Source organism: Coenobita brevimanus, chromosome 101 (assembly GCF_032717465.1).
Source record: "Coenobita brevimanus isolate Jiangsu-jjx chromosome 101, ASM3271746v2, whole genome shotgun sequence".
Classification (NCBI taxonomy): Eukaryota; Metazoa; Arthropoda; class Malacostraca; order Decapoda; family Coenobitidae; genus Coenobita; species Coenobita brevimanus.
The window spans coordinates 39,149,248-39,160,507 of NC_137054.1; the positions used below are offsets into that span (position 1 = coordinate 39,149,248).

General features: G+C 41.0%; 1 protein-coding gene across 1 annotated transcript in view; it reads left to right on the forward strand.

Moving 5' to 3' along the window:
• Positions 1–4,969, forward strand: part of LOC145415010 (protein MON2 homolog) — a 1,148,323-nt gene extending 1,143,354 nt beyond the window's left edge. The window contains exon 33 of the mRNA XM_080284427.1: positions 4,731–4,969. Within this exon, the coding sequence (XP_080140553.1) occupies positions 4,731–4,969 (239 nt within the window). The remainder of the gene's footprint in view (positions 1–4,730) is intronic.
• The last annotated feature ends 6,291 nt before the right edge of the window (positions 4,970–11,260 follow it).

Sequence of the window (11,260 nt, forward strand, 5' to 3'; positions counted from 1 at the left end):
AGTGCAAAGGATTAAGTGTGGAGTGCAAAGTGGTGGTTGAAACTGGCATGGTGCAATTAAGAACAGAATGTGCAGTGTTATAACTCACGGTGCAAAGAATTAAGTGTAGCACAACACTGGATTACTGTACGTGCTTCAAGAGCATTTTCACCACTGCCAAAGCCTTAGAGGAGGTGGCCACAGACGTGCTGTAAGTACCCTGTACACTGCTAAGTATTTTCCATACTCACTTCTAATTCCTCATTCTCTGGTTCCTTTTCATTTATTTCATGCTTTATGTCCATTATTGATGTGAATAGGGTCTTAAATAGGTTTAAATATGTGCTATGCATGTCCGGTAGGGAGTTATTTAGGTGGCTTTCAAAGTTAGGCTGGGTCAGGGTCCGTAAGTACCAGTCCAGCAGGCAGGGGCCCACTTTCCGGACATGCCTTTGGCTCTGTTACATCGGATAATGGAGGGATTACTGTAATTCCATCTTGTGCTGCGTTTGTGATAAGTGGGTGCATAAGAGATGTACAGTAGTGGTTTTAGAGGTAGACTGCATGATAATATTGATTTCATGCATGCAGTGTGTCAGGAAGATTGTCAGGCGTGAAAGGAGTGATCTTGCTGGTGAGTTTTGAGTGTGTGGAAGAGTTTTGTTACTAAGGAGGCATGTTATGTGGCTAGATTGAGGAGTGGTTGGGAGAAGCTCAGGGAACTGTTGCCTCTCCTGACGTTGAGAGGGCTCTCCTTTCATGTTAAGGGATCTTTTTATGCGGCATGTGTTAGGAGTGTAATGCTGTATGGTAGTGAGACCTGGACAGTAAAGGAAGAGAATATTTGCAGGCTCAGACATACAAAAATGACAATGATTAGGTGGTTGTGCGGTGTGTCCTTGAATGCTAGGCCTAGGTGGGCTAGGTTTGCGATGTACGAGTTAAGAGGAAGGATGGGACTGGAGTGTAATGATGCTGTGATGAAAGATAGATTGAGATGATTTGGGCACATGGAGAAGCTGGAGGATGACAATTGGGTGCAGAAAATAAGAAGCGTTAAAGCTAGGGGAAGGTTTGTGACAGACAGACTAAAAAGGCCTGGGATGATGTCAAAGAGTGTGACCTCAGGGATAAAGGGCTGAATAGGGAGGCTGCCAGAGATCGAAAAACATGGAGGGCCACCATTAGGTGACCAAAGCTGACACATGCATGCATGTTGGAGGCTTTATAAATGAAACAAAATAATAAATACGGGTATAATGTTTTCTGTTTCTAGGCAAAACTCACTTTTTCCAACCATTTCCTCCAGTGTTCCAAAATGTACAAGTAATAGTTCCTCATTTGGACATCATAAGCCATGGTAATGTTGATGGTAGGTTTTGAGGATAAGGGCAGAGGGTTAGTTGTCCCTCTTCCTTCAGAAAGCTTCCATGAACCCTTAAAAATCCAGATCAGTATCTTGACATAAACTATCATCTGTCCCACGTCCTTAGTCTCAGAGTCACTGGAGTTATTATAAGAGTGGTCACACCACAGCAGACAGTAAGAAAAAAGATTGCTGCCATGTGAAGGACTGTATGCACATCTTTGTACCTCAGTGCCTCACTGAGGCCACAAGTCTTGCTGAGATTGTGGGAGTTGACCACTAATAATTGTCCAGTGCATTTTTGGCATGTTTTGTTGAGCCTCTGGTGTAGGGCCTTGGGTAAAACCATGATTAATGAATTTTTGGCTGTGAATAAATTGTTTAAGCTACAATTTTAGGGTATGGGGACATGTGGAATACCTTGACTAATAGGAATGTGAATACAGTAGGCCCCCCACATTTGCGGAATCAACTTTTGTGGGAGAAAGCATATGACAGGGTGGATAGACAAGGATTGTGGAAAGTAGTAAGAATATATGGAGCAGATGGGAAGTTGCTGAATGCTGTGAAGAGTATGTATGAGGGTGCTAAGGCTGCAGTGCTTGTGGATGGTGAACTGAGTGAATTTTTCTGTTTGAAGGGGGTGTGTTATGTCTCCATGGTTGTTCAGTCTGTTTATAAACGAGATGCAAGGTAGGGCAGTGGATGTTGGAGTAGCCCTAGTGAGAGAAGGCAGTGTTTGGGAACTCCCTGTGCTGTTGTTTGCAGATGATGCTGTGTTGTTAAGTGAAGACAAAAGGGGGCTGCAATGCTTGATAGATGAGTTTGGGAGAGTGTGTAAGAAACAGAATCTAAAGTTGAATGTAGGGAAGAGTAGTTATGGTCTTCAGTAGAAGTGAAGTCAGTGAATGTACAGTGAAGTTGGATGAGGAGGAAATCGTAAATGTGAGTGCGTTTAAATACATGGGAAGTGTGATGAGTAAAGATGGAAGGTTAGAGGGTGAAGTGCTTGAAAGGGTGCAACAAGGAAGAAAGGTTACTAGTTCCTTGAAAGCAATGATAAGAAACAGGGAAGTGAGCATGGAAATGAAAAAGTTACTACGTGACAGTGTTGTGATACCAATTCTAACATATGGAAGTGAAGCTTGGACCTTGTTGGAGGGACAAAAGTCAAGAGTGAGAGCAGTGGAAATGAGTTCTTCGAGAGGAGCATGTGGAGTCACATGGAGAGACAGACTGACAAATGAGGAAATGAAGGAGCATTGTGGTGTGAATGTGGATGTAATAGGAAGCATTAGGAGAAACACATTGAGGTGGCTTGGCCACATGGAGAGGATGGAGAGTGAGAGACTGATGAGGAAGGTGTATGTGAGTGAGGTGGAGGGGGGGAGAGGGAGGGGGAGGCCAAGGATGAGATGGAGGGATGAAGTGGAGAGACAGATGAGAGAGGGGTGTGTGAGCTGGTAGCAGGGCAGTGAAATGGTGGGGGACAAGGTGACATGGAGGCAATTTGTTTGTGGCCACCCCCTATGGGATTAAGGCGTCTGACAATAGATAGATAGATAGAACTTTCGTGGGCTTTGAAGATTCGTGGATTGTCCCTCTGTGGAGCCAAGACTGAAATTAATGGGTATGATTGCAAGAAGTTGGGGTATATATGTAGCTGAGGACTTGCCACACTCACGTATGGGCAAGTCATCAGCTATTTGTGGTATTTTATGCTGTTTTCAGGTCCCAGATATGGTTTATTAGGTACAGCATTTATGTGCACATTTGCTTACAGGGGGTGATTTGCAGCTGTAGAGGCATTTACAGGAGGGTGCACCAAACATTCGCAGACATTTCACATTTGCGGGGGTCTGTGTCCCCTAACCCACTCGAATGTGGAGGGCCTACTGTATTGTACACCATGAATGTTCTTATTGTAGTGCTTTTGAAAGTTTGAGTGAGATTCCTTATATACAGGATTCATTAATTTGACAGGAACTGAAGTTGTCAAGTGGATAGCATGCATGGCTTTCCACAGACCAGGGAATGAATTTAATTTTTGTCCTAGTGAACATTTAAGTGGGTGCAGTAGAATGCTGTTATGAATGTTCTCCATCCATCCATCCATCATCCAATCCTATGTTGCCCCAGGAGGAACGCAGGAGCCCGGGGCTAGGGAAGTTGGTCCTGACATTTAAGATGAGAGTGACCAGCCTCACTCATCCCTGAGTGGCATAACATGATCAATAAACCCCAACCTCCCTTTGGATATAAACCTTCACCAGCTCAATCCTACTGGAGTGCCATAATTACTCACTAAACCACCAGGCACCACAATTTAGTTATATGGTTACCACCCAGCGTAGTAAATGATTTCCTGGTGTACAGGAAACCATTTGGCATGTCAGTCAGTGTAGAGTCACCCATAGCAAGAAGGAAGAGGAAAGACTGAAGGAAAGAAAGGCAGAAGAGGGAGTGTAAAGTCATCTGTAGGCAGAAGGTTGAGGAAAGAATGAAGCAAAGAAAGACAGAAGAGGAAATAAGGAGGGAGGATAGGAAAGGGCAGACACCCGAGAGCAGCACTACATCGAGTGAGTGGATGGTGATTGCCCCCACCTACCTACAAATCAGTATTTTGTTGAAGTTCCCTTGACATGAGCAGTCTCTCGCTTATAAATGCTACCATTCCAACAAATACTTTCGTACATGCATTTCTTACTCGGTATTTCTGATCTCTCCCTCACTTTTACCCACACACCAAACATTGGTGAGGGTTGATCTCTTCTTCACAGAATCAGTCGCACCTCTTGATCTAGTAAAGTTTGACTTGAACTTGCTCAGTATAGTTGCCTGTCCAGCAAGAAATACTGGACCCAGCATATTACAATATAAGTACCAGTATTAATATTACCTACTAGATTTAAGAAATGATTTTTTTTTTTTTTTTTTTTTTTTTTTTTACTTCTACCAATTACTGATGATTCATTTTCTGTCATTATTTATTATTGCAGCTGATTTTGTTGTCAGTTATATTTGTGGAGTTTGACTGCTTCCCTCAGTTGAATAAAATTGGTTGGCAGTATAGCCAGAATAACATCATAATGTGTCTCAGCCAACTGCATGAAATGAAAACTAAGTTAAGCCTACCAGTTATGGTCTAAATTCATCCAGTTTAATATAATCACACATTTCATATGTTATCCTGGCTCATGCCTGGTAATTTTATTGAATTTGGGACAGACTTCTCTGACATGAGAGTTTTATATTCTTCTTTATCTCCATGAGTACAATTACTTTCTGTTTTACTGCCACATTATTTTATTCAGTTTTACATACAGTAGACTTTTCTGAGTGGAGGGGTTAGATCATGATTGTATTTCTCTTTTTCAATCTGCAGTGGACAGCATGACATGGACACAACTGATTGGCCTTTACCCACATTTAGTTGAAGTGGGTGGTGCCAGTGGAGGCCACAGTGGATCTCCTCAGCTGTGGCGATCATTGCGAGAAGTCCTCCTACAGTATGCCCAATTACTACACCCCCCTACCACCTCTGCAGCTGCCCCTGATCCTAATGATAACACCACAAACCCAGCCACAGGCACAACGACAGTTGGACTTATTAATGGCACCTGAGGAAGATGGGGTATAGTTTTTTTTTTTTTTTCTTGAAAGAAGTAAATATTGTCTGACTTATAAATAATACTGATAGCAGTACACAGTTGATTAAGTTTCTTTGTTACACAGGGAACATGTGAGTTAGCCTGTCTGACACTGAATGGCAGTGGTAGTGTTTGGTTTGCTGGGTATATGCTAAGGTGTGTACTTGAAGAGCAGATTTAGAAGAAAATGGAAACAGCCAGTGGAATTTCATTGGCTGTGAGTGATTCAAAAAATTAATATGGAGGATGAAAGTGATTGAATGTGTGTGTGTGTGTGTGTGTGTGTGTGTGTGTGTGTGTGTGTGTGCGTGCATGCACACATGCGCACTTGCAAGTGCATACATACATGTATGTGTGCGTGTTTTACTTGCTTATATGTACCTATTTTATTTGACAGCTGGAACCTAGAAGATGGTGGAAAATATATAAATAGTTTAAATAGTTTTTTTTTTTTTTGTTAACTTTGTGAGACACAGTGGTAGTTATCATCAGTACAGGGCTGTATTAATTAGCTAATTTCATGTTAATAGCAGTGTTATTACTCTTAGTTTGAGTTGGCTGTGTAGATCTTAAGGGCTTAATGGACCATTAGTGAATAATCTTGGAGTTTGAAGTATTTAGTGGTTTTGTGGTGACTTTAATACATATGACCAGATTGCCATTTTTGTGAAACTGGCAGACCTTGGATAGAGCACAGCTGATCACACACAACGGGAGCTAACCAGAGTACAAATTTCGTAGCATGAAGGACAGAAATGTGCCTGACTGTATATAGTTGCAGATCTTTTAGCATGTATCATCTTTCTGCTACCCAGTACAGTACTGGTATCTTAGCTGCAGTTCCTCTGCATCTTTACCTGTGATTATAACTATAGGTGCATATAAGAACATTTCCGAAAATTGGGGTTATTATGTCCCTTAGTATTTTACAGAAGGAAATTAGATGAAATTACTAACTTTGTTGTGCTCTGACTGTGGTCTGATAGGTCTCTAAATCCTAGATGAAAAAGATACATAGAATTTTTTCCCACTGCATCTCACTGAATAAAGTATTAGGACTACACATGTACAGTATTCCACTATATAATGGTGAAGTTGCAGATGACAATGAATGTTTGGCCTGGTAGAGATTTCCCATTGCTGAATATATTTGTGTATTGATAGTTTGAATAAATTCCTGGGTTTGATGATGCCAGTGAAAGAGATCATCTAAAACAAGTTTAGTTGTGTACTGTTTGTAGATACATCAAGTAGTAAGTTAGTTTTCTGACTATGGTTTTGTAATCTCTGCCATTCAGATGCATAATTCAGACTTATTTATTCTGTCATCAAGTTTTATTGAACTAGAAGCTAGTAGAGTTAAAGATAAAATATATATTGTACATTATGATACACATGGTAGGAGTTGAACAGATAGACATAAACAGGTATTGCATATTGTAAACCTATGATTTGGGATAATTCTCCTGAACTTTTGATATTAATCATGACAGGTCAGTGGCTTGTTGTAAAGAAATGAAAATGGAGAAGAAGTATTTTGAATATGAGTCTGTCCATCTTGCACAGCATAAATCATGCATTGCCATACCGGGTAATTATGTTTACTGGATGCTGTTATTTTATAATATTTCACAGTATGTAACAGAAACAAAGAGCATAATATATTAACATTTTAGAAATACAGAAATTTTCTTTAGCAGAAGTTCATTGGCTAAGGCATGACTGGTGGTTGTAATATATTTGCTAGACTTGAGCAGCCTGAATATTAGCCAGTGAATGAAAAGTGGTACTGTATCATGTTTTGGTGAGACATTTTTTTTTTCCATTTCAGAAAATTAACTACTGTATGATAGTATATGTCAGTGTTTTGGATTTACCTTCATATGTAGAATACTGTAATATTGTGAAGGGATTAGGTTTCTGTTCCATGTGTTACAGTTTAATTACAGATGCAAAATATATTGTTTATTAATATTAGAAAAATGTTTTATATAGATAAGTCACTATAGCAAAACTATTGCAAACTGTAGACCAAACATCACAGAAATATCTTACTGTAAGGCAGGCATACAAGTGGCTAGTTGAGACATTCTGTGTCACCTGTATACAGTTTACTGTAAAACTGTAAATTATCCTCTCAAATTTCATTGAAAGTTAGCAGATTGCTAAACTTTATGAGAGATATTAAAGTGCCAAAAATTATCCATCCATCCATCATCCAATCATATGTTGCCCCAAGAGGAGCATAGGAGCCTGGGGCTAGGCAAGTTGGTCTTGACATGTAAGGTGAGAGTGACCAGCCTCACTCATCCCTGAGTGGCATTACGTGAATAATAAACCCCAACCTCCCCTTGGATATAAACTTACACACGCTTAATCTGATTGGAGTGTCTTAAGTACCCACAAAACCACCAGGTGCCATAATTTGGTGGTTTTCTGGTGTACAGGAAACCATCTGGCTTGTCCCTCAGTGTAGATTCATTCATAGGCAGAAGGAAGAGGAAAGAATAAAGGAAAGACAGAAGAGGATGGAAGGAAGAGAGGAAAGGGCAAACACCCAAGAGCAGCGGTACATCAAGTGAGAGGATGGTGAATGCCCCCACCTAGACACCTTCCCTCCTGCTAGTTGTCTGTAGTCAAAAAGTGGTAGTCATGCACATTGCCAGGGCTCAGTGCTGGGTCTCAGAGGGGTGACCTCCGCCAATGAACCCAGCCCTCGGCCAACCGTCTTCCGCTGTTGTGGTTGAGGAGTTGGAGTGCCAGGAGAGGAAAGTGTGCCCGTGACCTTCCCTCTGCCTCATACCCTCTACAGCTAAGCTGTAATGCAGAAGGAGGCCCTCAGTGGCTGTGGAACAGAGGGATCGTGGGGTCGGTCTGCTGGCAGAGGAACTCTCCCCCTTGGTGCAGTGCTCAGCCCGGGTTCGAGAAGAGAGTGTGCCTGTGCCCTTCTCTCTGTCTCCTTTCCTCCTGGGCTGATCATTGGCACAGGAGGAGTCTCTCAGTGGCCGTGGAGCCGAGGGATCATGGGGTTGGTTCGCTGGTAGAGGAACTCTCTCCCTCAGTGCAGTGCACACTGCAGCGCTTGGCCCGGGTTTGGGGTATGCCTGTGTACTCCTGGCCTCGGGGTTCCCCCTCTTCCGGCCTCCCACAGGACAGTGACTGTATGAACCATGCAACATTCACACTAGGCAGTCCTCATCTTGAAGTCAGCCTGCGAGTAAAAAGGCGTCAGAGACATTGGCCAAAAATTATTCAGATATATTTTGTTCTGGAGATATAACTTCTATCATCAACTTGCAAGATTTCATGCAGTGTCCTGTCTGTCAGTAAGCCACTTCCATTACATTACATTGTCATTTTATGCTTAGAGCACACAAATATTACTTATTTTACTTTATTGTAGCATCTGGAAATGAGAGACATATTTTTGTGTGCCCCTTAACCAGCTCCATCCTGACTTATTTTTCTTTTGTTTCTTTTTCACCATGACATTCTGCCTCCATCTCCCCAGTCAGTCAGCTTATCTCCCTTTGTTTGTTTTTCCTCTTTGTAAATGCCTGTAACAGTTGATAATTCCCATTGTACAAAGTGTATTTGCTGTATCATCATACTCTTCACTGTAGAATTACCTTGTAGTTACAATGCTTGATATTTGAAGTTGCTGGTCTTTGATTTCCAAGTTTGTATATTCATCATGGCATTTTATTGACTCCAAATCAGAGTTGCATTTGTTTAAACTCCTTGTCTGCCAAAGATCTGTCATTCATTTTAATCACCTTGTGTCCAAGTTTTGCAGTAAACTCACATGCCAACTTTTCTTTCCAAATTTGCCCTATAAATTTTGGTGCTTAACAGAGACTTGCCTTTTGTTGTCAGTAATCAGTTTTCAGACTGTGGGCCATGTTGCATGTCAGGAAACCCTAGAGAATTGATATTGTTGATATTACTGTACTGACAGTTAATTCACATCAGTCTACAGTGTAAACAGTGTTTTGCAATTTGTAGGTACTGGTGTGTGTATGTCCCTTGGTTCTGGATTGGTAGAAAACTACCATCATGCTGAAGTTTATGTCGTAAGGTGATGTATACGATTTTTTTTTTTTTTTTTAAATGAAATTACAGTTCAAACTTTACAAAAATTTATCAGTTAAGATACCTTCTTACATATGTAGAAAGTTTCAAAGCGACACATGGAAAAGAAAAGAAGAAAAAAACAATGTCTGAAAATACTTTGCAGTATTTCACTTATTTTACATGTTGTATACCAGAAAAAGTATGCAACATGTGGACTTGAAAAAATTACTATAAAAAAAAAAAAAAGTTTCAACAATAATATTTTGCCCATATTATTCCATAAGACTTTTCCATTTTGAGAAATCCATCAAATCCATACCAGTGTACAAAATGCAAACAAAACAATAGATTAACCATCCATCCATCCATCATCCACTCCTACATTCCCCCATGAGGAGCGTAGGAGTCCGGGGCTAGGCAGTTGGTCCCGACAATTAAAATGAGAGTGACCAGCCTCACTCATCCCTAAGTGGCATTACATAAGTAATCAACCCCAACCATCCCCTGGATATAAACCTTCACTGGCTCAGTCCGATTGGAGCGCATACGCACTAAACCACCAGGTGCCAAAATTTGGTTATATGGTTACCACCCAGTGTAGTAAATGGTTTCCTGGTGTACAGGAAACCATTTGGCTTGTCACTCAGAAGGAAAGAAAGAATGAAGGAAAGAAAGATAGAAGAGAGAGTGTAAAGTTACCCATAGGCAGAAGGACAAGGAAAGAATGAAGGAAAGGAAGACAGAAGAGGATGGAAGGAAAGAAGGATGGAGGAGAGGAAAGGGAAGACACCCAAGAGCAGCATTACACTGAGTGAGTGGATGGTAAGCACCCCCACCTACCACAAAACAAGAGATTATCAATAAATTAAAAATATATTTTTTTGTCATTGTTAAGAAAATAATACCAGAATATGGCAAAAAAAAAAAAAAAAAAAAAAAAAAAAAAAGAATTATGGAAATATCTCAAAAACAGTAGAAAGTCAAATGTTGATACCTTACATTGGAGAAAACTGATTTTGTTGAGGGGGTGTTGTCTCCTGACTAAAAGATGCCAGCTGCATAGTGCTGGAGATCCCTCTGTGGATTTTTGTTCCTTGTCTTCCTCTTGAATGGGATGTTCATTGTGATGTCCTTTTTCTAGATGTAGTTCATCAGGCCTGTGGTTGTGTCAATTCCCAGGATGTGACACAAGTTCGAATCTTCATACCCAACATTGTATTGTGCAGTGACTGTTGAAGCAGCAAAGTCAACATACATTACGGAAGTATTTTTAAGGATGTGACACAAGTTCGAATCTTCATACCCAACATTACATTGTGCAGTGGCTGTTTCAGCGGCAAAGTCAACATACATTACAGAAGTATTCTTAAGTTTTGGGAATATTTTTCATACTCTTAAATGAAGTGGCTTGTTTGTTTTGAGTCATGTCATGGAGATACCTTCTCATCGTTTAATCTGTAGTTAGATGATCGTAAATTGCCTTCACCGCTTCCAACTGATGATCTGTCAAGTGAAAGTACACTTTCAATGATTTGTAGATTGGAGGCACTTCACCATGGGCTAAGCAATTCTTGTAAAAACACCAATAATCTGGTCTTTTGGTGCATAATTCATGACTGGGTTTCCTATCTATCTATCTATCTACTGCCAGACGCCTCAATCTCGTTTGGGGTGGCCACAAAAAAATCGCCTCCAAGTCGCCCTGTCCCCTGCCATTTCACTGCCCTGCTCCCAACTCACACCCCCCTCTCTCATATACCTCTCCACCCCATCCCTTCATCTCATCCTCGGCCTCCCCCTCCCTCTTCCCCCCTCCACCTCACTCACATACATTCTCTTCATCAGTCTTTCACCCTCCATCCTCTCCACATGGCCAAACCACCTCAGTGTGTTCCTCACAACGCTTCCTATCAGTTGAAACAGTGATAAAATGTAGACATAATTTCGTTCCTTATTTCACTTTCAGTTGTTCCTACTTTCCTGTTGAGATCCACTTGAAAACAACACTGGAGGTGATCAGTTACAGTATGTGTAAGTTTGTCTTTAGCTCCCATTCCTGACCTTTTCTTTTTTGTTGGATGGTGCATCATCATCACTGTCCTCATCAGTGTTGCTGCTCCTTTTTATGTTTTGAAGACCAGTATTAAGTCTTTTGGCTACATGGTTTACATACTCGTCTTTCATAACTTTC